Here is a 27,541-nt window from a genome sequence, read left to right as displayed (position 1 = left end):
CCACAAACGCACCACCAACAAGTCACAAGCAGAATTGAATATTTACAAATTACACGTCATGATAAATGTATACACAACATTAAAAAACATGTAAATTGCAGATATATTTGTGGATCTGAAAAACACAAATCAGAGCTATATTTGTGGATCTGAAGAACGTGTAAATCGGGGATATATTTGTGCATTAGAAAAACATGTAAACTGTTGATATATTTGTGAAAATTATTTTGAGACAAATTTCTCTCCATACATCAATAGCATTTGACAATTTAGCTGACTAATGAATTAATGCGCACACAAGAAACTTCTGGGCACAAGAGTGTTAGCACATACTGTAGACCACTGATCACCAACGCGGTGCCCGTGGACACCAGGTCACCCCCAACGACATGAGTAGCCCTTGGGCCTGTTCTAAAAGTAGCTCACCAGTGATGGGACTTGTGATTTCCTGGGAATGTTTGAGAAGTGATCATTTGAAAATGTAAACCCTTGCAGAGATGTATATAAAATATTAGCTTAAGACTATCGTTAAATGGGCAGCACGATGGCCGACTGGTTAGCACGTTTGCTTCACAGTTCAGAGGTCGTGGGTTCACATTCGGACTCTGGCCTTCCTGTGTGGAGTTTGCATGTTCTCCCAGTGCCGTGTGTGGGGGATACTCTGGTTTCCTCCCACATTCCCAAAACATGCATTGTAAATTATTTGAAGACTCTAAATTGCCCCTCTAAATTTAATGTGAGTGTGAATGGTTGTTTGTCAATGTGTGCCCTCCGACTGGCTGGCGGCCGGTTCAGGGTGTACCCCGCCTCTCGCCCAGAGTCAGCTGGGATAGGGTCCAGCATACCCAAAAGCGACCCTAGTGAGGATAAGCTGCACCAAGAACAGATTGATGCCTTAAATTATTAATAACAACATATAATGAAAGTTAATTTGATCAACTTTGCTATTTTAGAGGTTTGTATCGAACTGGTAGCATAACGGAATAATGAGTACCCAAGAAGTGGCTCTAAATTTGAAAAGGGTTGGTGACCCGAGCTGCAAACAGTCATAATTTAAGTAGTAATAGGCAAATCCAAGTTCGGTTTCTTCTTGTCCGGTTACATTTGCTTAAATTACAGGCCGTAACAAAACAAAAACAAAACAAATTTTGACTTTATTTCTTTGTTTTCCCCGTTTTTCTTTCGCAGATCGGGCTGTATTGACTTCAACCCAACATGTCTAGTGGCGCTGCAATTTCTTTACGATGAATAAAGTATCCATCATCGGTGGATTTGCGAAGGAAGCTGACCTCGCGGAACCTCAGTTATGAAAAATCGTTTATTAGAGCACCGTACGTCGCCTAACAATTAATCATGAATGTAAAATAAGCTACTAAACTAATATACACAACGTGCGCTAACTAGTATATGCTAGCCCTTTTAGCCACCGACATCGCAATGAGCTAACACATTGAGGACCACATTACGGGTTTTCTGTGCGGATATTTTTCACAGAACAGTTATTTGTTGTTTATCCCTCGTCCAATGTATGCATGTTTCGTTACAATGAATTACAAATCGTCAGAGAATATTTTAGCTCGGATGGGCGATAGTGACAACTTCATTTGCGCGCATACAAATAAGCACTTCCGCTATACCATGCATGCATTCCGCTGTACCATCCCGACTTCTTAAATCATGTTTAAAATCGACCTTACCCTTTATCAATATTATCCCACGTCATGGGCAATTCCGATGAAACGTGCCGGGAGATCGTCAACAACGTCGCCTCCCGAATATCACCAAACGACGAGCGAGGAAGTGGGGGAGGAGGTGGAAAATTGCGTCATCAAGCTGCGACGACTGACACATGATGTCATCACCATGCGACAGTCATCTGTGTCAAATTAAAAGTCTTGCACAATATACCCTCATTCGTGCTTATTGAGCGCATATAATTTGGTCATGACATGAGTGATGTAATTTGAAAATGTGTTGACAAAAGCATTTTCTGCGCATTTCTTACATATATGCGTCGAAGACCTACAGCTGAGACAAGGTAATGGCATTCAAACTGCTCTCTAAATACTTTACACGGTTTTAAAACAGAAACAACTGTACCTCAATGCAGGTGTGTTAAGAACAGATATTTACAATACCGCGTCCTGAAACGAGTTTTATTATGTAGGGCAAAAAACAAAAGTACAGGAAATCAACATAAGTATAACAAAGTACAGTACTATAGAGTTGTATTTTTATTTTATTTTATTATTTTTGGGGGGCGGGGGACACACGGGCACGTGATCAATTGGATCCTGCAGGGATACAGAGGCACTTGAGTGTATATCTGCATATTGTCCGGTTCCTCTTTCCCTTCTTCCTCCTTCCTCCTAAACTGATACATTCAGGTGAGCTGGAAGCTGAGTAGGGGTGACTTAGGTTTTACGATTCGATTTTGTATAGTTTAGTTTGGGTCATCTGGGGACACGGACAAGAAACCAATATTTTCTTTTGAACCAGTATGACTGTGAAATAACTATCTGGAGGCTGGTCTGGACAGTGCCAATGGTTTCTTTAGTTTCTTCTTGTATGAGGAGAATGAATACTGTGGTGGGTTAACCTGATACTTTTGTTATCATTCTCAATACAGAATATATAATATACCACAATAATACACTATAATAACTATAAAGTAGCACAATCAAAAAAGGGCTAAGGAGTGCAACCAACTTAAAGATGTCATTGTAGTATGACAAACACTTTTGTCATATATGAGACTTGACTCGGACTTGCCTGTGTTGACTTGGGACTTGACTTGGGGCATACATCTCACCCCCTGCGAGAGGGAAAAGGGGGGTTGGGTGCAGTGTGAGCTTAGTAGTGGACGAAGGAAAAGACCCTGGCAGTTTGATCCTCAGCTGCAGAATCGGGCTCTTGGCACATGGATTAGCACCTCTTTGGCAGATATGGAGCCTGAACTGGTGTGCAAGGTCAAGAAGTACTGTTTAGATATAGTCGGGCTCGCCTCAATGCACGGCTTGTGCTCTGGAACCAGTCTTCTTGAAAGCGGTTAGACCCTGGTCTTCTATGGAGTTGTCCCTGGTGAGAGGTGGTGAGCTGATGTTGGTGTACTACCGCACAAGCTTGGGGCCTGTATGTTGGGGTTCACAATGGTGGACAAGAGTGTATTCACCCTCTGCTTTCAGGTGTGTTGTTTGTGCCTAAGCACTGTGCCTGTCGTGGCAGTAACTCCCGAACTTATTAGTAGGGACCAGCGGTGAGGGGATGTTGTCAAGCTGAAGAAACAGTCTCATCGGGTCTTTTTGCTCTGTGGGACCTTAGAGATAGCTGATGGGTACCAGCAGGCCAAGCAGAATGCAGCTTTGGTGGGAACTCAGGTGTGGAAGGAGTTTGGCGAGGCCATGGAGTATGACTTATGGATGGTTTCAAGGAGATTCTGGTCCACCTTGCACACCTAACACTGTCCATGTTAGGTATGGGGTGCTGCCGACCACCTAGAGTTCCTCAAGAATCTGGCTTTTGTGGGGAAAACCTCATCTGGATATCTGGGACAGCACCTCTGAATTGGTAGTGGTGACTGTGGTGCCAGGCAGCACGGTGGCCAACTGGTTAGAGCGTCAGCCTCACAGTTCTGAGGACCGGCCTGTGTGGAGTTTGCATGTTCTCCCCGTGCCTGTGTTGTTTTTCTCCGGGCACTCCGGTTTCCTCCCACATCCCAAAAAAAATGCACGTTAATTGAAAACTCTAAACTGCCCGTAGGTGTGAATGTGAGTGCGAATGGTTGTTTGTTTGTATGTGCCCTGCGATTGGCTGGCAACCAGTTCAGGGTGTACCCTGCCTCCTGCCCGATGATAGCTGGGATAGGCTCCAGGACGTCCGCGACCCTAGTGAGGAGAAGCAGCTCAGAAAATGGATGGACGGACTGTGGTGCCTCCTTTAAGAAATGGGACCAGAGGGTGTGTTCCAAATACAGAGGTTCACACTCCTCCCCTGCAGGGTCGGTTGGACAGTAGAATCTTGGATTCAGGATGAGCAGTGCGGTTTCCATCCCAGCCGTGGACTTTGTTTCCGTAGGGGGTTGGACTCTGCCAAACCTGTCCTTTTGTCACTGATTCTGTTAGTACCATTTATGAATAGAATTCTTGTTGCAGGCCCATTGAGGAGGTCTGGTTTGGTGCCGCCAGTATTGGTTGATGTGGTTCTGTTGGCTTCATCAGACAGTGATCTTCAACTCTCAACGGCGTTGTCTGCTGCTAAATGTGAAGCATCTTGCATTATAAGCATCTCGAAATCTGAGACCATGGTCCTAGATCACCAGTGATGACGACACTGCATCGGTGTGTTGGAAAAGAGTTTTGGCCAAAATTAATTTCTTTCGTAGGGTGTCTGCGCTCTCTCTTCGAGATACAATTAGAAGCTCAGTCATCCAGGAGGGTCTCAGAGTAGAGCCGCTGCTCCTCTGCATCGAAAGGAGCCAGAAAAAGTGTCTCAAGAACTTGGCTAAGATGCCTATGGGACGGCTCCCCGATGTGGTGTTCTGGGTGGGCACGTCAAACCAGGAGGAGGTCCCGTAAAGACAGAAAACATTCTGCACATAGTATGTTTCCCGGCTGGCCTTGTCACACATACTGGCCTTGTGGACAAAGCGGCCAGAAAGAGGGAAGTGTAGGCCACTTCTTAGGCTACTGCCCACTCCAAAGAACCCTGGATAAGCGGAGGAAGATGATTCTTCACCCCCCTACAGCAGAGTGATATTCGATAGCTGAGTGACTGAGGTTGGATGGATTCTTTCTGCCTGTTATTATGCTGTTTCATTTCGTTCTTTAAACAATGTATTTCTCCATCTGTCTCCTACAGCTCTCAGGTTGACGAATGCCAAAACCTGATTTAAGCAGTGCCTCAAAGACTCCATGTCTTTCTTGGTAAGACTTTTGTGAAGCATGGCGTTTCTGTCTTTCCTGCTTGCCACCGAGTTTATCGTCATGAATCTTAGTGAAATCAAATTGATCTGTAATTCAGGACTGTATTATACACTTTTGTGGAAAATGAAATAAGCGATGTTAGTTTCTATGCGGACTCACATGTATTTGACTCAAATTAGTCAAATACTGTATTAGTGAGTATATTACAAAAATATTCCTTACTCCTGGCATGTGAGACAAGTTAATAGAGCATGATTATTTCATACAGTAGGTGTTAGGGATGAAACTGTGTATGATTTAACAATAAACCGTTTCTAATTTTTGTGAATTGAAAACTGTTTTCACTATTTACTATATCTAATGTGAATGAAATGCATAGGGTTGTTGATTTGATCATTTTTATATTTCAAATTAAACTTGCTTTTGGTGTGCTTTTTCTTTTAGCAATATTGTCTGATAAAAACTATTTTTGTCAAGATTGGCATTTTTAAGCAAGGGTGGAGACACCCATTTGCCTCATGCATAATCTGACACATCTACTTAATATAGAGTTGTGGCATGTGGACTATTGATCCACTCCCCTTTACTGGATATGTGAAGTTGCTGGACATTGGCAAGAATTGTTGCAGTCGTACACATTGCTCCCAAGCTGACGTGCATCAGGTGATTGCAGATATTCTGAACTCATGCAAACCGTATGACTGATAATTTCTCAGGTAAAGAACCTTAATGTTGTGGTCCTGTATTAACCCAGTTAAACTTATCCTTTTGGATATGTTGCCAAATTATCTGGAACGATACAGTTTATGTCGGTGAAATGAAGAGTCAGTTCATCGGCAACTGCTCTGGTGCACTCGAGTGCGCTTACATTTTGACCCGCCCAAAGCACATCTTTTACCCTTATGATGTTTATCAATCAACATTTATACATGTGTCACCAACCACGTGGATGGACGCTATTTCATTACTTTACGGCTCATGAATACAGATTGCATGTTCTCCTGCATGGGTTTTCTCCCGGTACTCCGGTTCCCTCCCACATCCCAAAAATCATGCAGAGTTGGTTAATTGAAACCCCTAAACTGGTGGAAGACTCTAAATTGCCCGTAGGTGTAAATGTGAGTGTGAATGGTTGTTTGTTAAATGTGCCCTGCGATTGGCTGGCCATCAGTCCAGGGTTTACCCCGCCTCTTGCCCAGAGTCAGCTGGGATAGGCTCCAGCATGCCCACAACCCTAGTGACGATAATCGGTACGGAAAATGGATGGATGGATTTCAGATGTATTTATTGTATTTGTGTTTGGCGATGTGTCCTCTGTGCACAAATTGACAAAGGCTCACATGTGCTTCACAGTTTGTAATCGCCTTTTTAGATTCAGGGATCAAAGTGTTGGCACCCTATAATCATTGTAATGAAATCCGTACTCGCCATTGGCCCAGTAGTATATTGGGCAGGGTGAGGGCTGGCTCACTTGCGTGAGACCTTGAGCTCTCCCCACAGATTCTCAATAATCTGGGATCTGAGAGGGCCATACCATAACCTGCATTTTGTTATCCTTTCAGAAGTTTTGGACCAGTTTCGATGTATGCTTTGGGTTAGTCTCTTGTTAGACCTAAACCTAGACTGGAAAAAAACTGGACGAGACGAAAGGGCCGACTTCCAAAATTCATCCCAATATTTCAGATTTTCTTCAGGCAGGCTTTGATCTGCCGCTGTGAGAGCAGTGGGGTTTTCTAGGACAGTGCCCATGAAGTCCACCATGATTAACAGCCCTCAAAGCAAACTTACGTCAGATGTCAACATTTATGCCTATTTTTTCCTCCAAAGTTTTGGAAATCTTGTTTTTGACCATGACCATGTATATTTTTGACAGAGTTTATTTCTTTGTTTTTTTTCGGTGATGCAACACACATCTGTTCTCAAAACACAGTTTGAAATGGCAAGAGTACGAGTGCACGAGCTGTGAATGCTGGCCAGTTTAGAAATGAAAACATTTATTTCTAAATTGAAACTCAAATGAATGCCATTCTAGTTTAGTTTTACTGTATATGGCAATCATAGCTTTGTTAAAACAACAAAACTAATGTCTGCTCAACACTTTTTTTGGCACTATGTATACTGTATGAATGGTTGTTTGCATGCTCAATATAATCTTAGGTATCCTTTTAAGTCAGTTCATGGAAACTTGGAATTAGTGTTGCATTCAGTAATCTAATCGATTTTCACTAAACATTATAGCATGAGTGGCATGTGAGAAGACTCGTTTATTTTTATTCTAACAAATTTAATGAAAATGGATTGAAATGGGAATGGCCGTGCACTTTTTTGATCACTCACCACACACAGTTTGTATCACATGCCAGAAACTTGTCTGAATCACCCCACCCCCCTCGCATGCCAGACGGCTCCGCCTCCTTGTCCACTCTTCCCTGTTGCGGGGTGTCTCACCTGTGCTTGCTCCCCGCTCCTCCTACACCAGGACTGCTCCTGCATCTCCCACACTCAGGTCCAGCCCATGGACATAGAGGAGTGCTATGAGGACACCAGTCAGCATCTCTTGGTCAGTAGCATTACAACAAGACAGACAGAAAGCGCTTGATTGTCCTAATGATTTGTTCACTTGTTTTCTCACTTTAATTCCTATAATCAAACTCGAGATAGCTGACCAATCTAAGCACAAGTTGTTTTTCATTTTTGTACTAGTGTATTTTCCTGTCTCTCTTGTTGTGTCTCTTATGTGTGAAGTCATCACTGAAAATGTAACTTCGTTCGTATTACTTCATATGCATGCAGGAAAATGTGGGTTGCGTCCAAATTATAAGCAATGGAAAACAAACTCCACTTACGAGCCACAACATTAAGTAGACATACATGATTTAATACAGTATTAGACTAAAATTGAAAGTTTTTTCCTTGATGAAAATAATAATATAATGATTGAAATAGTCAAGTACGTATTGAGTATTAAAACAGACATGCATTTTCTGGTGTCTTAATAACATGTATGTAGACTCCGTGACATTCTTTTGTTAAAATACCCCAAGGATTAAGAATTTCAGTACATTTTATTTAAACAAACCTTCAACCAGGTACGGCAATTGAGAACAAATTTGCATTTGAAATGCTGACCTGGCAGCAAACAGCAGAGTGAAACAAAGCAAAATAAAGTTAAAGAGCTTTAAAAAAAATAAAATAAAAAAAAAAAAGGTGGCGGGGGGTGGAGACCCAATGGATTTGCAGTCCATAGTTTGAATCACTCAGCAACGACAAAAATTTCTTTGTAAGCCTTGCTGAATTCAGTCTGTTTTGAGTGAGCGGTCATGAAAATGAGCCAATTCTCACCTCGCCACCCCTCTACTGCCAAATGTCAAGTATAGCTTTCATTAGCATTATGGGCTGAGCTAAGGGGTTGTGACGAGACAAGCGGCTTCAACTTGCTGAAGTGCCGAGAGGTAAAAAGTGTGCTCATAAAAGCAATCAATTGTATTTTAACTTTAACTTGTAGAGTCAGCACATCATCAACATACCACCGACTCGCCAAATAGAAATACCCGTATACCCCCATGCGGCCAGCTTTGCCACACATTCGAGTATGTGCTAACGCTAATCTGTGCGCCTGTCAAAACTCAATGGAGATCTGCTTAGCTTTTGTCTTTGACATGTTTCAGACAGTGTAGTCCTGTTGTCACTTGGTAATGGCGCCCCTTTATCCAATCTTGCTGCCAAACTCAGTGTGGGAGTGGAATTATGTAAATTAAACAACTGTGACATCACAATTCATCTCACGAGTCAGCTAATTTCACAAAATTCTGAACGACTTTCTCAGAGACACATTTAGGGAAAAAGTCAGCAGCGCACAAACAATTTACTTTTACTTGATTGTGAAAATTCACACTTGATGGGTGGGCAGCCGCTCCAGAGATTCAATATTTTGTATACAGGCAATTCAAAATTAAGTTTTTCATAATGCCTCCTAATATGGTTATTAATGCAGTTGCAGACCTTCTCATTAAGATGAATAATGTAAAAAGATGAAAGCATACAGTCCTACACTGCTGCAAACTACATGTACAGCAACAATAATAAAATAGGTACTTATTTGTAATGCGAATAGCATGTAATGGTGACAAACTCAAAACTGAAAAATATACATCATACAAAATGTTACATGTCTACGGTGCATTTGAAGTGCAAAACAGTATAACAAATTGTGAGACACTTACATTTCAGAAAACAAATTAACAAAAACCGAAACACTTTCACATTTCAGAAAACATCCATCCATTTTCTGTACTGCTTAACTTCAAATTAACAAAACATGAAACAAATTTACATTTAAGAAAACAAATTAACCAAAGTTGAAACAGATTTACATTTCAGAAAACAAATGAACAAAAACCGAAACACACGTCAGTAAACATCCATCCATCCATCCATCCATCCATCCATCCATCCATCCATCCATCCATCCATCCATCCATTTTCTGAGCCACTTATCCTCACAAAGATTGCGGGAGTGCTGGAGCCTATCCCAGCTTTCATCGGGCAGGAGGCGGGGTACACCCTGAACTGGTTGCCAGCCAATCGCAGCGCACATATAAACAAACAACCATTCACACTCACATTCACACCTACGGGCAATTTAGAGTATCCAATTCATGCATGTTTTTGGGATGTGGGAGGAAACCGGAGTGCCCGGAGAAAACCCACGCAGGCACGGGGAGAACATGCAAACACAGGCGGGGCCGGGGATTGAACCCAGGTCCTCAGAACTGTGAGGCTGACGCGCTAATTTCAGAAAAAACAATTAACAAAAGATTAAACAAATTTGCATTAACAAATTAATTAACAAAAAATTGAAACACTTGAACATTTTAACAAAACACAAAACAAATTAACAAAAGCCAAAACAAATTACAAGTGACACAAACCGGAAAGGCAATGCACCATATCACAAATGGACGTGTTATTAGGATTGGCATGCGCTTTCCTGGCAGGACACGCCGTGCTCTAATATTAATGACCCCAGGACACGCGTCGCTCCACTATGATTGGCTGCTGTATCCCGGTAGAACACACCCTGCTGCTTCCAGATGGTAAAGGCTCTTTCAAGGCCTTTTCACACTGCATTTGGCAAAGCGTCTGACGTACTCAACTTCCCCATTCATTGCGTGTGTGCTGAGGGGGCGGCAGTGCGTTTTGACGTAATGCCGAACATCGGGTCAAAGGAGATTGTGTTGCGGCATCGGATAGAAAAATGGCCTATTCAGGAGCCTTGACGCGGTGACGTCAAAAACCTCTTCCAATGGGAGCGGGGCTGGCAGAGTTATTTCTGAGTGCTATTTTGGCGGACTTATACTGTAAACGGTAAAGGGGAAATGGAAGAAGGCATAATAATTGTGGTCTCCCACTATCCCAAACTTTGGGTCAAAAATGATAGACCGAGACTTTTCTGTGGAAGGCTTTCAAACTCCCTTTCGAAGCTCCCTGCTAAGCCAGAAATACACCTCGCGGCACTCTTCCTGGAACTAGAAAGCTCACAAATGCATTTCAACTTCAAGTTGCTACCGTGAAATTAGTATGGGATATGCGCATTCCTTTTGTTTTTTTTTGCTGCTGTGTCACCTCCTCCTCCCTAAAATAAGCAAAGTTAGAGCTTTCTTTTCCAACAATGAAAAATACATATTGCCGAGTTGTGGTCCAGTGGGAAAGCCTCCCGACTTCCTGCTAGGCTTGTACATCACCACTTCCAAATGTGGGAAGGCCGCACCCCTGTTGCCGTTGCGCTTTGGCGCGGGGGCCTTTGACACTGAGCAAGTGCCATGTGAAAAGGCCTTAAAAGAAGTATGTGAATTATTAAGTGTGGTGGCGTTAAGATGAATGCCATTAACCCTAAAGCCTGCCGCACACTGTGCAACGTGGTCGAACCCGACTGGACCGGACCTTCGCATAAAAATATGAGTTTCTGACGCACCCCCGCACATTGAAGTCATGTTGTTGTTACTGACCAATTTAACTAATTCACTGCCAGCCTCCCAAGTTAACATGGATATTTGACTTCTAAAACCGTCAATGGCAGTGAATGTGTTAATAACCTCATCCAACTCCCTTTTCAGTACACTGGAAATATCATTCATATCAGGATTAGAGAAGACCATAGTTGAGTTGTCAGCGTAAATGACCACTGAAGATTTGTTCATCACATACGGCAGAAAAGAGGAGCGGTCTGAGGCAACTGCCCTGGAGTAGGCCACAGTGGACATCAGATCTGTCACACAAAACAACCTAGAATACCCTCAGATTCCTGGCAGTTAAGTCATCTTTTATCTTTTAAAAACAGACCCATAAACCCTCAATTTTGTAATTAGAAAGTCATGGCCTATCAAATCAAATGCAGCACTGCAGCACTACTACTTCCATTAAATGGAGCCATTTTATCTTTATGAATAGGAATTACTTTTGATGCTTTCCACTAAGAAGGAAAAAAAAACGCAGCACAATAAACACTTATTAATGACAAAGCTTATGACAAAGCGGATGAGACAAGTAGACCACAGCTAACTTCAAGTTACTAACTTCAAGACCTTACGACACAATATTGGGTAGAGCATTTAGGAGTCCTTCCACTTTTTGTATATTAGCAGTGGGTAGATCAAAAGGACATAGCTTGTTTTTCACTGACATTTTTTATTACGGAGGAGGAAGATGTTAACATCTCCACTGCTAATGCCAGATTTTAATCCTAAAATTTTACCTCGATAATAATGATTGGAATAATTAGCAATATCTTCTGGTTTAGTAATACGCCCATGGATATATTCAATATACACAGGTGTGGACTTAATATCGTGCCATGTTAGCTTTGTTGAAAAGTTTTCCAAATCATTTTTCTGTTATTCTTAGCCTCCCTGAATTTCAGATAAAAATCAGTTTCTTTTTGTATTTATTTTAATTTGCAGGTTACTTTTCCTTACTTTTGGAATCTGATCCAGTCTAGCGGATAGTCTGATTTTGAAGCAAACGTCTTAGCAGTTTCTGCCCTACTGAGCATCTCACAAACTTCCTCGGTTTATGATGAGCTAGAATTAGGGGGCCTGTAAATCCTATAAAGAATGACTTCACATGGGGAGGTTGTAGCTGAACCCACACATTTTCAATGTTAGAAGACATAAGGTCTAGACGTAGCTTACTGCCAACGTTGTTCTTAGTGTATATAGCCACACCATCTCCAAATGCGTTCATATACAGTATAATGTGTAACCCTTGACATAAAGTTCATCGTCAGTAAATGTACTGTCTAAGTGTATCAGAAAGAGCAATTGCACACAAGCTATTAACAGAAAGCAGCAATTTGACCTTGTGAACTTTGTTTCTCAGACTGCAAATATTCACGTGGGCTATGGAAATTGTCTTACGGTTATATCCTGGTAAACTCATAGGTGTCAACATGAGACATGTAAGAGACAGTTGTACTATCAGTCCTACTCCCACTGGATGCAAAGGTAATTACATCACTTTACATTTATTGGGCCGCTGGTCTCGGTTTAACAACCAGTTTGTCATATTTTAAGACGGCCACATCGCCTCACTCTGTCGCAGCCTTAAGTTGCACGAGTAGCTCTTTCCTTCTCTTCCTGACAGTGTCAGTGAAATGCTCATTGACGTATATATTGCTGCCTTTTAGTTTACGAGCTGATGAAATAATGCTCTGTTTATCCATAAATCTCTGAAGCCTTACTACGTATTATTTGCCTGGCGCTTCTCTGAGCTTGGTACTGGCCCACTCACAAAGCGCCATCCATAAGTATTCCCTCGCCATCCAGACCCAAACTTCGACGTAATTAGCTGTCGGACCCCGCTGTCCTCCCCCCCGTTCGCCATTCATGTTGAAGTGGGGCGTAGCGTGGCGTGACATGTCTTGCCAAGAAAGCTCGTGGGATTCCTAATAACACGTCAGTCTGTGATATGGTACATTGCCTTTCCGGTTTGTGTCACATGTAATTAGTTTCAGCTTGTCCTCATTTGTTTTCTGAAATGTAAAAGTGTTTCGACTTTTGTTCATTTGTTTCTTGAAATGCAAAAGTATTTCACAACTTGTAATATTGTTTTGTTCTTCCCAGCCAAAGTAGATGTCTTCAGATTGTTAATCTAATGTTGTGGCTGCTGGGTGCGTGTTTCTGTTGAAGTAGCTGTGACTGTACACCATACACCAGCATACACCAGTATAAGAGTCAGTCAGTTGGCTGTTGATTGGTTATTTTGACCTCAGTATATTGCATGCAATATGTCCAAAAAGTAAATATTCATTATTCAAGATAAAGTACCAAATTCATGTCTAAGGATTGTCAAATTAAAAGATCTAGAATGCAGTTTAATAAATGCTTAGTCTAGCATGACATACACAATGTTGATTCATTGAGCATTGCTCCCAGTTTCAGTTCATTTTTATCTGAATTGTGGAATGATATGTGTTTTATCTCAGGGCTCTGGGAGCACCCCTCAATACCCGACAGTGGGATGTGGGGACGACATCGCAGCATTGTCAGCAGAGCCTGCCCATTACCAGTTCCTCGTTGAGCTGGGTGAGAGAACTTAATTAAATTCTTATTTCATTTTTCTTAAAGCAGGTAAAAGACCAGTTGGGACAAAGCGCTCATTTACAAGGGTGACCTGGCCAAGCGGTCAGCAAAATGTCTTGCAAAACATACATATACAACAATACATATAATGGTTTTACATAAGATAATAATGGGCAGGATTTGTCAATGCAGTAACAATGAAAACCACAAGCACTGCGCAATGGATTTCCATTGTCTATGCTTTAAAATGGAGCGAAAAGTTTCAAATGTTTATTGTTTTGGGTTTATTTCAGTAAATAATGCATCTGTAATTCAGTTTTGCCCTTGTCAAACTCTCATATCTCTGTCTGTCATTTTGACAATTGTGTTACAGATGTAAAATTCCAACTGTCAAAATGTAATTACGACTAGTCAGAAAGATCTTGTTGAGATCTATAATGTTCATTCTGGATAATCAAACCTAACTTTTACTGTAAATGTTAAAGCCGCTTGCCGGACTTTAATGGACTTTAATAAGTCTAAAGTAGGCGGCACGGTGGCCGACTGGTTAGAGCGTCTGCCTCATAGTTCTGAGGACCGGGGTTCAATCCCCGGCCTCGCCTGTGTGGAGTTTGCATGTTCTCCCCGTGCCTGCGTGGGTTTTCTCCGGGCACTCCGGTTTCCTCCCACATCCCCAAAACATGCATTAATTGGAGACTCTAAATTGGCCCGTAGGTGTGAATGTGAGTGCCAATGGTTGTTTGTTTGTATGTGCCCTGCGATTGGCTGGCAACCAGTTCAGGGTGTACCCCGCCTCCTGCCCGATGACAGCTGGGATAGGCTCCAGCACGCCCGCGACCCTGGTGAGGAGAAGTGGCTCAGAAAATGGATGGATGCATGGAAGTCGAAAGTGTGTGACGTGATGCCTCAGTCATCTGTGTGACAGGGTGGGGCTTCAACAACCTGAGCCAGGTGCACATGGCGCGCCACACTCCAACTGGGCAGCTGGTGGCGGTAAAAAATACCAACCTGGATGAGTGCACAGAGGAGGAGCTGCTACAGCTCCTGGTGAGTCCGAGTCCACCATTGTGTTAGGTGATCGCGAAGACAATTTTTAGTTGGATGTTCGCTTCCATCTTCGTCCCCCCCGACCCCCACCCCAGAATGAGGTTTTCCTGTCCAGGCGGATCCGTCACCCAAACCTGCTGACGCTCCGACTTGTCTTCAGCTCTTGCTGCCAGCTGTGGGTCCTCACGCCACTCATGGCCTACGGTCAGTCAATCCCAATCCAAAAGCCGCCAGTAGAGGCAACAGTTGTTTGAACTTGCCCACCCTGACCCTTGGCTCACAGGTTCTGCACACTTTCTAATGAAAACCTATTTCCCTGATGGAATGAGCGAGTCCTTAATCGCGTACTTGTTACATGGCGTGTTGCAGGCGTTGGACTACCTGCACCGCATGGGCTACGTTCACAGGTAGGTATTGACTTTTCTCTTATTTGAAAACACACCAGTCAACAATGAAATGAATTATTTTATTGTTTCTGTAGACAGAAATCATTTGGGTTTGACATCAAAAGACGAATATGAGACAAGAGAGAAACATACAGTTTGATCCCACTAATTTTCATGTCAACAAAAGTATTGGAGCATGTGTCTGACGGGTGTGTTTTGTTGCTTTGGTGTGTCCTGTTACATTGAGTATTCAAACAATAAATAGTGTTGAATGTCTACGCCCAGTTCCAGGTTTTGTCTGTGCAGACTGCGGTTATACTTGTTGGAAGTGTAACCAACATGAAAACCAGAGAGTTGTGTAAGGGTAAAAATCAAGCAATTGTGAAGCTGAGAAGATGTAGAATCAGTCATTCATTGCACAAACATTGGTCCTAGGCAGTGTGACCATTCGGAATGTCCTGAGGAAATCAAAAACATGGTATACTAACTAAAAGGCACCGAATGGGTCTTAGTGTAGTACAACTGCAAACTCTCGTCTCATACAGTAAACCCGCCTCTATCGCTGGGGTTACGTTCTCTACGCGAGAAGTAAAAATCTCCAAAATAGAAAAATACCCGATTAAATATACCGTAAGCATGTTTTTATAACATTTATGGTACTTGAAATATTGTTGGTGTTTAAAATCCCTTTTAAAAAATACAAAGACTGTCAAACAATACATTGAGAGCGAGAGCAAAGGTTAGTAACAGTATAAAAAAAAATAGGGTGACAACTGTAATAAAAAAAAAAAAAAACTAAATCATGATATAGTGGAGGTTTACTGCTTTCATCTTTTTTCAAACCCAAATGTTTTCGGTCTAAAGCAGAAGTAAAGGCACACCAATACTAATATGTACCAATTCTTTTGGAGGGCCGTAAATGTCTTGTCGTGATTTCACCTTTCACACAAGGACCCTTAAGTTCTGTATGTTTCTTTTTGCCGAACTGTATTTCATCAAACTCAGTTATGGATCAAGTCAATCGCTGTATGGTCGCAGTATGGTTCCCATTCTTGTGGAGTCAGTTTGATCCAATTGGCAAATAACACATCTTCAACGGAACAATGGGGACATCTTCAATTCAAGAGCACGTATCCAGTGAGCATATATTTGCTGCCTTATTTAGTCAAGACATCTGATAGCAACATCCTTGTGAAGGAGGATATGAACAATAATAATAATTAATAATACAATTTTGGATTGTTTAAAAAGAAACCGAGTTTACAAACCCGTCAACTAATTCAAACCAGAGAAAGCAATCTATTGTGTGAAAGGTTAGGTTAGCTAAGCTGCATAGTAGAACTGCATTTAAGACCAGTAAAATGTTGAGACACTGCTCGTCTTTGAGTAGCAATGTGACAAGATTTCTCAAAAATGACGGTCTGTCAAAATATGAAGTCGGTTGGAATGGCCACTTCGACCTGAGTACAATGCACCGAGAATTTTGTAAATCGGATGATGGGTTCCAGAGAAATTTGAAAATGGCCTTTTGGGGTTTTCGTGGGTTATCGAATATGGAAAATCTGGTCACAACACGCCTTCAATTTAGAGCAAAACAGTATAGCCATGTTTCTCTACATATCTCCTCGACCCTTTCTTTCGTCTGCTACTCGGGAACCCCTTTTTCGATTGGCTGGCAAGTTTCAATGAAAAACAACCACTGATAAATCCAACAGGCCAAAAACCCCAGGGTTTCTCCAAGTCAACGTGTCAAAATTACAGTGACATTTCAAACGGCCTCACTTACTCTGAAAAGCCGTCTTAAATAGCGCAAATGGAACATTATTCGTGAGAAGAGCCGTGTCGGCAGTAGAATAAATACAGCATGTGCTTTAGTCATCTATTGTTTTTTTGCTGAATTTATTTGTTGTAGGGGAAGTGCCCATCCCATATTTGTGGGAAAATTCCACAAAGATGGCGGCCACTTGTCACATTGCTACTTTGAGCATATTCAAACCATAACCCCAAAAGTGTCATTTGACCTGCCTCCAACAATCAGGGGTGTGAAGGCCAGTCACATCCTGTTATCAGAAGAGGGGCGTGTCTACCTGTCAGGACTCCACGGTGTTTACAGCATGATGCGTGAAGGGAAGAGGGTGAGGGCGGTGTTCGACATGCCCCACCACAGTCCCGCCCTGGTGCCTTGGCTCAGCCCCGAACTACTGCAACAGGTAAGTTCTCGCCGTGCCAATGCGAGGATATCGATCCCCTTTTTGGGCTGCTCTGATTCGTGATTTTTCTTTTTTTCCCCTCCCCTTTTGGTGTATCCCTCGGTAGGATCTCCATGGTTATGGTGTGAAGTCTGATATCTACAGCTTGGGTATTGCAGCGTGCGAGTTGGTGAGCGGCAGGGTACCTTTCCAGGACATGGCACCCACTCAGGTAACCAGAGGTGGCAAAAGTACTCTGTACTTAAAGTCCCTGTAAAGTGTCAATAAATGTCTTCTTACTTTTGACACACCACAGAGAAGAGTGTGTTGTTAACGCTACCAAATTTGAATGATTAATGCCAAGTATTTAGAATTACGCTTAAAAATTGTGAAAATTCAACCTCTCAAACGCTGTGGGGGTGTCCGCCGAATGCGTCCATGCTACTTTTTCTAGCACAGTGGTTCTAAACAATGTTAGAGGCACTGAACCTCACAAGTGTCATACGTGCGTTCACAGAACCCTTTGTAATTGGAAAAATAATTTTTTTTTATTATTTTTTTTTTAATTCATTCGTGTCTTTATGAACCTTGATGTGTGCACTAATGCACAGTCATGTTGGAACAGGAAGGGGCCATCTCCAAATTGTTCCCCGCAAAGTTGGAAATGTCCAAAATGTTTGCCCCTGAGCTCCAGTGAAAGGAACTCTGAATGCATACCAGCATACCAATACATTTTGGACAGTCAAACACTTTGGACTTACTGTTCCAACATGTCTGTGCACCAGTGCACCAAGCAAGGTCCATAAAGAGAATTTGGTATGGATGAACTTGACTGGCCAGCCCAGAGTCCTGCCCTCAACCTGATAGAACATCTTGGGGTGGATTTCGAGAGGATAGCGAGCCAGGCCTTCTCGTCCAAAATCGGTGTGTGACCTCACAAATATGCTCCTGGAAGAATGGGCATAAACTCACTCCGAAGCCTTGTGAAAGCCTTCCCACAAGAGTTGAAGCTGTTACAGCCGCAAAGGGTAGACCAACATCATATTCTAAATCCATATGGATTTAGAATGGGATATCACTTAAAATCATATGTGAGTCAAGGCAGGTGAGCAAATACTTTTGGCAATATAGTGAGTGTTTTGAGTTACGAGCATGGTCACGGAGTGTAAAATTACCAAAGATTAAGGGTTACAATACGTGAAACCCACCATATTGCACTGTAATGGAAATGTATTGTTTAGTGATATTTTGGGGTTTTGTGGGTGCCGCCCATAACGGGGTTCGCTCAATGTGTTTGGTTTAGACTTTGCTCCTGAAGCTGCGTGGTTTGCACCGCTGCCTGCCGGACACCGCTCTCTTCCCGCTCAGTGAGCTGGGGGGACTGAAGGTGTCCCGGTCCGGGGTGGACTCTGGCATGGGAGAGAGCGCGGCCACCGGAAGCGCGAGTCACAGCACCACCGCCCCTCCGCCCGCCACAGAAGGACTTCGGAGTCCCGGACCGAAAAACCACTCGGCCACCTTGCACAATTTGGTGCAACTGTGTCTGCAGCAGCAACCTGAGCGCAGGTTTTCTCATCGATTGACAGTCAATGCGGAGTTCGTCACCTTACCTTAACTTACCTTACCTTATTATTTTGTGCCATTTTCAGACCGTCAGCCTCTGCCCTCATGACCCACGCCTTCTTCAAACAGGTGGGTTCTCGTCTTTTGTGGTTCTGTTCGTTTAAGTCGAAGTTGTCGAAACGGCTGTGTTTTCCACAGCATGGTTTGGGATGTTAAACCCTTATCGGCTTTGCATTTTCGCTTGAGTGTGTTGACGTGGCAACAGCTGCGTCTGCTGCACAGCTACAGTTCAAGGGCACCTCGACAGTAGCCAGGAATTGCATTTGTCTGCAGTGGTACTTGAACTTGTGACCTTCCTGCTGAAAAGCCCATCCTTTTAGTTCTTAACTGTGAAAGCCCCTTTGCAACATCCATCCATCCATCCATCCATCCATTTTCCGAGCCGCTTCTCCTCACTAGGGTCGCGGGCGTGCTGCAGCCTATCCCAGCTATCATCGGCCTGAACTGGTTGCCAGCCAATCGCAGGGCACATACAAACAAACAACCAGTCGCAGTTATATTCACACCTACGGGCAATTTTGAGTCGTCAATTAACCTACCATGCATGCTTTTGGGATGTGGGTGGAAACCGGAGTGCCCGGAGAAAACAGTTAAAGTAAAAAAATATTAAAATGATAATGATGGAAAAGTAAATTAATAATCCTAAAAGTCATAATCGTGAGATACTATACAAAAATTCATCCAGTGTGACGGTGAAATAAATATCTGCATACTGCACAGTGCAGGGGAAATGTCCCAGAATCCTATTGTTTCTTGTAAGGGAATGCGGTCAAATTAATTCTGGTCATTAAATAGAAAGATTTTCCTGATGTACTTTCCTTTTGTGTCTCTTATTTAATATTGTACTGTATGTGTATTCTAATGGACTATGAGTCCTCTTAATGGATGGATGTATTGCTTTGTAATCCAACTGAGGGGAAAACAGCAACTTATTGTTAGTTATATTATTTCAGCTATGATTTTATTGTTGGCCCATTTGTTTGATTATTATTTGTTTTAATTGGTGTTAGAATTATGAAGGTGTCCTTCGAAAAACATCTCCACTGTAAGGTGTCGCTATCTTGACCGAAGGTTTGAGAATCCCTGTTCCAAACCGTTAAATAGTAAAGGCTATAAAGGAAGCACTGTGAGGTTTTCATGAGGTAAATCTTTTAGGACGAGTGTTACTAATATACGGAGAGCTAACTAAATGAACAAGCCTCCGCTTTTGACCACAAAGGTGAGCCTGAAAAAGCATCCAGGAGTTGACATTGTCACTGGTTCTCCTGTTCGCCCGAGTGTCTGCTCTGTGTACAATAGACAATAGATATCGTCACATGGCCGCCACGTCAATGCCCCACATTAAACATGGCCGCCACATAGGCACGGGAGGTACGTCTTTTAGAATTGGATACAGTCATATTGTACATCTGTGACCCGGAAATACATCCGTCCCATTCTCTGCCTGCATTGTGCCTCGGTGCCAGCGGCCAATTCTGGAACTAACAGACTTTGTTAACTGTAGTTTAAGTGAGAAATGGAAATTAGTTTTGAACACGTTGTTCAGTCCCAATGGTCCGTTTTAGCTGATATCCGTTATATCTGGGTCCGTTTTGTCGAGGTTCCACTGTATACTAATAACAATCAGATGTTGGGGCAATTGTGTCTAATAATATGACATCCATTTATATATATATATATATATATATATATTTTTTTTTTTTTTCACAGTCATAAAGGCCCTCTGAGAGAAATCATTATGACGATGTAGCCTGTGACGAAAATAAGGTTGACACCCCTGTAACAGCCCGACCGATATGGGATTATGGCGGCTAAAAAAGATGATATCTGATTTATATTGTCCGTTAACCGATATATCGGCCAACGAAATGAGAACACTTATATACACCGAAAAAAAATAAATAAATAAAAAAAAAATAATAAAAAAAAAAAATATATATATATATATATATAGCGCCTCAATTCTTATGCAGTCATGTCCAAAATATGATTCAAGTCAATACAAAAACATTTTAGCAATATCAATTAGTCATATTTACTTGGTGTTGAAAAACTGGTTAGCACATCTGCCTCACAGCTCTGAGGACCCGGGATCTAATCCGGCTTCGCCCGTGTGGAGTTTGCATGTTCTCCCCGTGCCTGCGTGGGTTTTCTCCGGGTACTCTGGTTTCCTCCCACATCCCAAAAACATGCATGTTAGGTTAATTGAAGATTCTAAATTGCCCGTAGGTGTGAATGGTTGTTTGTTTCTATGTGGCCTGCGATTGGCCGGCGACCAGTTCAGGGTGTACCCCGCCTCTCGTTCGAAGTTAGCTGGGATGGACTCCAGCACGCCCGCGACCCTAGTGAGGAGAAGCGGAACGGAAGATGAATAAAAGAATGAACGAATGAAAAATTCCATCTGCAGCCACACGGTATTTGTAAAAGTAAATGCTGAAGTAAAGATAAAAAAAAAACGTTGATTAAAAACTATTTTAGAAATAATTAGTACATGCATCACGTGACTTTGTTTTTATTCCTTCATTCATTTTCCGTACCTCTTATCCTCACAAGGGTTGTGGGCATGCTGTAGCCTATCCCAGCTATCTTCAAGCAACCATTCACACCTACGGACAGAGTAGGTAGTTCAGAGTCTTCAGTTAACCTAGCATGCATGTTTTTGGGATGTGGGAGGAAACTGGAGTGCCCGGAGAAAACCCACGCGCAAACTCCACACAGGCGAGGACGGATTTGAACCCGGGTCCTCAGGACTGTGAGGCGGATGTGCCAACCAGTCGCACACCGTGCCACTTGATTTTTATTGTTTACTTAATTGACCAAATACCCCAGCATTTACCATTGTGCATTTAAAGTTTAAATGTTACGTTCTCTTCATTCTTATGGAGGGAGCCTTGGAGCAGAAAACAAACTAAAGGGATTGTCCCTTGCTGTATCTTGAAGTGAAGATGTTTGTCGGGTTTGTACAGGTGAGGAGGCAGACCAGAGACTCCTTCCTCAGCCTTGTTTACCCAGCGGTGCCGCTCACCAGCTCAGAAGTGCGGCTTTTATCCTGCCCCCCGACCCCATCCTGCCACGCTCCAACTGCAGCCGTGGCTGAGGTGTCGTGGGATTTCTCATGAAAGACAACTAATTCTACAAGTTGTCATCTGCTGTGTTAAAAGAACAGAACAGGCAAAGTATGAGCAGTTGTTCAAACTGACATGTATTACATACTCCGTACATACTGTACCTCTTGTGACATCAACACTAAGAAATTGTGCTTTGGGTTCGAGATGCTGTTTGTGTTACTTAATATTAGGACAAAAGCCTGCAGTGGATATAAAAGGTCTACACACCCCTGTTCCAATGCCAGGTTTTTAGACTAAGAAAAAAAAATTAGACGAAGAAATCATTTCCAAACTTTTTACACCAATAATGTGGCTTACTCAATCAGAACGGGGAAAAAACGTGGTTGCAAAACTGCGCACACCCACTTATAACTTGAGATGTGGCTGTTTTCAGAATCACAAATCACATCCAATTGGAGTCAGCACACACCTGCCACCATTTAAAAAGTGCATCCGATTAATACCAAATACATTTTGATTTGATTTTGTTCGATTTCATTGGAGTACTTTTGGAGACTCCCCTATATATGCTCTCTATAGGGAAAAAGCTTAACATAGCTTGTCACACAACTGCAATCGATCGTCACCAAAATGTATGCAGACATCACTACTCTAAAAACAGCAGAATGATTGCCCCAATATTTTGGATTTTATGGAGGTTAAAGCGTTTTCCTCATTATAGAGGACTGTGCCAGCATCTGTGCTCCGGCGGCTGACTGCTAATGAAACTTCAGGATGTGGCCCATTTGAGAGTTTGACAGCAAAAGAAAAGAACATATAGGTGGGCAACACCTGCAGCTGCACCTGCAGGCAACAAGCACTGCGGCTGCCGCATATGACTCATTTTTCTTCAATTATAATTTGATAATTTGATAAAAAAAAGATTTGATAATTGTGAGAGATCAAAATTGAAATCACTATTAAAATTCGACTCATTGCACAACCCGTACATTAAAAGTGAAAACGGTTTTGTCTAAAATTGCGAGCTGTTATTGAGCCTGTTTCTGCATTAATAAATTACACGTGGAAACCTGTCTCACTCTCTGTAAGCAATCAACTAATATTAACTTTCCATCTCCTTCTTTAAATAACAATACACAATATATGTTATGCATTTATTTAAAGAATATGTATACTGTAAGAGACTTCCATGTGAATTGGTTGTCACGTCAACCTGGTGAGAGCGCAAGCAACATTTTGGTGTCACGGGTCCCACAGTCGCAGCGACTCCGCCAGTGAGATTGGCCCTTTAAGGCCCCCTTTTCCGTCGAAAGAAAAAAAGCTCCATAGCATGGCTGCCACCGCCATGCTTCACTCTGAGTATGCTGTTCTTCTGGTAATGAGTTAATTATGGACAAAAGTTTGGTTTCATCAGACCATATCACATTTTTCCACGTGTTTGTGAGATTTCAAATGTTTTTGCAAAATGTTGAAGCCAAGGTTGAACTTTTTAGTCAAAAGTCCAAAAAGTATGTTTGGCGCAAACTTAGCACTGCTCATCAAAAGCACACCATGACGATGACGAAGTATTGTAGTGGCAGCATCGTGCTTTGGGGCCGGTTTTCTTCAGGTGGAGCTGGGGCCTAGACAAGGTGGAGAGAATTAGGAACAGTTTCAATTAGCAGTCAGTGTGAGCACATAACCTTCAGGCTTCTGTGAGAAAGAAAAATCCTACTAGAACATCTGAAATGTATTCGTGTCAGTCAACGGCACTTTGAATTGTGGCAGGTGTGCGCTGACTCCCATTTAACATGAGTTGGAATGTGATTGGTTAATTCTGAACACAGCCACGTCCCAGTTTAGAGGGTGTGCACACTTGTGCAACCACATTATGTCAGTTTTTATTTATTTGATTACCCCTCCCGAAAAGATTGTTGTTGTTTTTTTCAGTTTAGTTATAGATAGTATAGGTCACATTACTGGTGGAATGTTTTGAAATAATTTATCATGATCTTTTTTTCTGTCACAAAAGCCTAGTATTTGAGCAGCTGTGTCTAGACTTTTTTTCTATCCACTGTCAATGAAAGCAAATGAAAACTACAGCATACTCATGGAAAACTTGGAAAGGGAGTTGAGCGAGCCAACAGAAAACAATTCTGGACGATCTAATAGCATTCAAATAGATGGCTCAAATATCATCTCTATTTCCCTCCATGTTCTATCTTTATGAATCGCTCAGCATTCACAGCAAATTACAATTCAGAATTGTTGAAGTGATAAAACGATGGAGGTGTCCTACCTCATTTGAAATGGCCTTTGTGAACAAAAGGGGGCAGTGCACACAAACAAAGAAAAGGCAACATCCTGCTCAATCTAAGTGACCTCTGTGTTGTGTGTCGTATTTACTGTACAAAGAGTAGATCAGCAATGTTTCCTGCCCTATCAGAAGCCAAAGAAGAAATATAGCAGTGAGTGAGTAATGAAGCACGATTGGCTTCACGTGGAGACCTCTGTGTAACTGTGATTTAAGTGCAGTGATGAAAATGACATGTCAAAGATGAGAATAGACACATTAAACTAATATGCAAGTTGAGTTTGGCTTTTTGTGTTGTCGTCTGTCAAATCTCATCTAAAATACTCTCCAGTCTAATGTCATGTACGGGATGCAACAGTGTTAAAGGACAGCATGATGCTCAATGATTCATATTTAAAAATCGATATAAGGGTCAATATCACTATAAAGCGCCTTTGGTATCCTCTTAAGAAGCACTCAGTTATCATGGAAATGCAGCAGAATAATGAAATTTGGAGATCTTTTAATTGGACAAACATTTGCACACATCCCCTTATGATGATAAATCACTTAAAATGTGTTTTCTTCATTTGATACCTTTTTCCTCACCCCATTGGACGCACATAATTTTGGCATGCCACACTCACTGCACACTGAATGTACATTGGCTGATGGCAGTTCATTTGTATAAAAAAAAATTCAATAGTGGGAGCTTGACCAATTTGCATCTCTAACAGCATAACATTTCATAAGACAATGAATATAAAATTCTATGGAAAATCGCAACCTTTTTTTGGGGGGGGGGTTGGGGGGGGGGGAGTAAATGTAGAAGTCTCAAAGCTCTGGTGTGCAAAAGGGGGAGGAGGGGGCGGTGGAGTCACCTGGGGGGAAGATCCAAAACCTAAAGCACGTAATGTGTTGGGGTAAACCCAAGGACATGATTAAAGTGCAAATTTAAACTTGTTTTGTTTTTTTTCGCCCCCAAAGAAAAAAGTATAGTCGGGACGAGTTACACGAATATGTAATTCAAATTACGTTAGTTCATGGGAAAGTCTAATTTTAATAAGTGGGGACAGGCAAAACAAGCTATTTTTCCAGTGTTCAATGTAGTTTAAATACATCTTTGAAATTGTATTTATTAAACATCCAATTGGATATTCCAGGACACCTTTCTTGATTTAAAATAAAGAAAGAAATCACATTTTACAGTTTGAAAATGTTCTAGTGGTCAAAATGAATGATGGTAAAAATAAAACATTTTACCCATTTAGGTTCACATGCTTGATCCCGACATTTGTTACTCATGTAGAAAATTGCTGACCGGCCTTGCAGCCTGAACTCCAAAACAACAAAGTATTTTGCATAGACAGAGATGGAACTTTATTTTAGGGCAGTGCTGCCAACATTCATATGTAAACTTGAGGTCCGGTGTCCACAAAGACGGGGTTGGTCATGCCCAAAACTTTGGTTGGCTCTTCCAAAATGGACAGAGGGAAGGCAGTGTGCTCTGTGAGGGAACAATAACGATGCTTGTAACAACCGTGACAGTGTTAGATTCAGTCTTTTGAGGAAAAAAAAATTAAGAAGGCATGCGTGTAGTCAGGATTACTGCGGCGATCGCAAAAGGTAGAAAGACGGAGAGTGAATCAGTTTGATCAATGCACCGCAACTGAAATGTACCCTGACTTCAGCGCATATAACTACTGTTATTTTTCAGCTAGGTTACAACAAATTAAGAAAACATACAGCTAATATTTTGACTTTCTCAGAACAATCCAAATGGACGATGGTCTATCGCAATGACCGAATACTGATCGCAACAAATATATGAGCCACAAATTATAACAATGTAATTCCTCAGTCATCCCTGATGGATTGAAAAATATCCGTTGACAATTCCAACTTGTGAGACTGTCACGCCCATCGTTAAATTAAGCAGAGATTTGATGAAACCACGTGATTCACAACAGATACAAATACTATACATTGTTAAAATCATTACATTCAACTAACAACACCATGTAGCATGAGTCCACGACCTTTATCAGCGCTAGAGGACTGTATGTCTCCGCGACAACCATTACAAACAATGGATTCTTCTTGCATTTTTTCAAAATTCTGAGTTCCACATCCTCCTTACTTTGTGGGTGTCCCCACACTTTGGACCCTTTCGCTCCATAGGTCCACTAACGTTCCCTGATTGTGGTCCGCAAGGCGCTGTGGTTCTTCATTCTGCATTTGTTCCGACGTCGCCGTTGCGCCCCAAAACAAACAGCGAAGGCTCCCTCCTTCCAAAGTCCACACGTCCGCTGATGCGAACTGCTTTGGGATCTACCCTCAGGTATGACCTCACGTGAGAGGATATAAATTATTTCAGGTGTCCGGTCTCTGTCGGAAGGGGTCTCACTCCAGTCCGAAAGTGCTGGTTTCCTCCACGGCGGTCTGCATCTTCTCGTACAGCACTGAGAAGGATGGGTAGGGAGGCAGGTCCAGGCGGTTGAAACACGTGTGAGCTCTGAAGAGAGGCCGCACGGAAACTTGTCACACTTTGACGACAAACACCTAATTTCGTACAATTTGGACTTCAACCAGTACAAACCCCGACTCCCGCGACCAGACAAAAAGCCTATTCTACTTCACAAAAGACAATGACTGGTTATGAGTGGTGGATTCAATAAAACAATGAGCTGACTTAGCAGCAATAGGTGAAAATAAATCTGCACGCAAACTTACCTTTGTGGCTGAGCGGTTCCTTCCGTGCTACGACATCACAGCTCTCCATTCGTAACAAAACAAGCCTACTCAAATGGACATAACCTAACAGTTTTCACTCGTTTGCGTAAAAAAAACTTTCAATCTTGAGGCAACGTAATGCCGCACGGCTCCCGTAGTAGACTTGATCTTAAGCTATTTTCTATACTTAAGATTGGTTAATAATTAAACATAACAGACGACATGGAGACAGACCAACGGTATTGATTTGTGAAAAGAAAATATGACCCTGACCATGTTTGGACATATGGGTTTCTGCAACAATATGCTTATTAATACCTGGGAAGAGATGTTGCCTTGCCCCACTTTTCCACACAGAATCGCCGAGGTCCATTGCTTCCTCGCAGAGACGCAAAGCCCTCGTAGGGAATACTGGATGTCCCGGTCACAAACTTCAATGAAGAGGAAGGAAACAAACAAACAACCAACCAGAGGTTTTGTTGAGTGTATGTCACCCTTTTTCCATTTTGCAGTTCTGAGGATGTTCATTCTTACCTGCAGGAGCCGAAGTTTTTGCTCATTGTTAAATCTCTCGACTGCGGCCCAGAACCAACGGATCACTATGTGGTTGTCATGATAACCTAAAAGCAGTCCAAGAATAGCCGTTAAAAGCACAAGGATGCAACAATATTTTGTACATGCATTATTTATAGTATACTGTTCACCACTCCTGGTCCATACTT

General features: G+C 42.2%; 3 protein-coding genes across 6 annotated transcripts in view; 1 reads left to right on the top strand and 2 right to left on the bottom strand.

Annotated features, from left to right (window-relative positions):
- trak2 (trafficking protein, kinesin binding 2) overlaps window positions 1-1,819 on the bottom strand; it is a 32,112-nt gene extending 30,293 nt beyond the window's left edge. The window contains 1 exon segment of the mRNA XM_061683218.1: window positions 1,698-1,819. The gene's annotated coding sequence lies outside the window, so the exon portion shown is untranslated.
- A 56-nt stretch (window positions 1,820-1,875) lies between these two features.
- Window positions 1,876-24,375, top strand: stradb (STE20 related adaptor beta). Of its 2 annotated transcripts, XM_061683197.1 has the most exons (12): window positions 1,876-2,038; window positions 4,858-4,922; window positions 7,402-7,482; window positions 13,405-13,504; window positions 14,427-14,548; window positions 14,644-14,752; window positions 14,832-14,955; window positions 16,973-17,144; window positions 17,251-17,355; window positions 18,427-18,689; window positions 18,773-18,815; window positions 21,713-24,375. In XM_061683197.1, exons 2-12 carry the CDS (start codon window positions 4,911-4,913, stop codon window positions 21,863-21,865), a joined length of 1,284 nt encoding a protein of 427 aa, XP_061539181.1. In that variant the 5' UTR covers window positions 1,876-2,038; window positions 4,858-4,910; the 3' UTR covers window positions 21,866-24,375. The 2 variants fall into 2 exon arrangements, with proteins under 2 accessions (XP_061539181.1, XP_061539190.1); XM_061683206.1 differs by lacking the exon at window positions 7,402-7,482.
- Window positions 24,376-24,641: 266 nt separating this feature from the next.
- hecw2b (HECT, C2 and WW domain containing E3 ubiquitin protein ligase 2b) overlaps window positions 24,642-27,541 on the bottom strand; it is a 42,013-nt gene continuing 39,113 nt past the window's right edge. For all 3 annotated transcript variants that reach the window (XM_061683155.1, XM_061683164.1, XM_061683173.1), the window contains 3 exons: window positions 27,354-27,439; window positions 27,138-27,250; window positions 24,642-26,601 (listed from right to left, as the gene is read on the bottom strand). In XM_061683155.1, coding sequence (XP_061539139.1) covers window positions 26,490-26,601; window positions 27,138-27,250; window positions 27,354-27,439 — 311 coding nt within the window. In that variant the 3' untranslated portion in view covers window positions 24,642-26,489. The remainder of the gene's footprint in view (window positions 26,602-27,137; window positions 27,251-27,353; window positions 27,440-27,541) is intronic.

This window comes from Phycodurus eques, chromosome 1 (assembly GCF_024500275.1).
Source record: "Phycodurus eques isolate BA_2022a chromosome 1, UOR_Pequ_1.1, whole genome shotgun sequence".
Classification (NCBI taxonomy): domain Eukaryota; kingdom Metazoa; phylum Chordata; class Actinopteri; order Syngnathiformes; family Syngnathidae; genus Phycodurus; species Phycodurus eques.
Note: the sequence above shows the minus strand (reverse complement) of the source record. Positions and strands in the feature narration are given on the sequence as shown.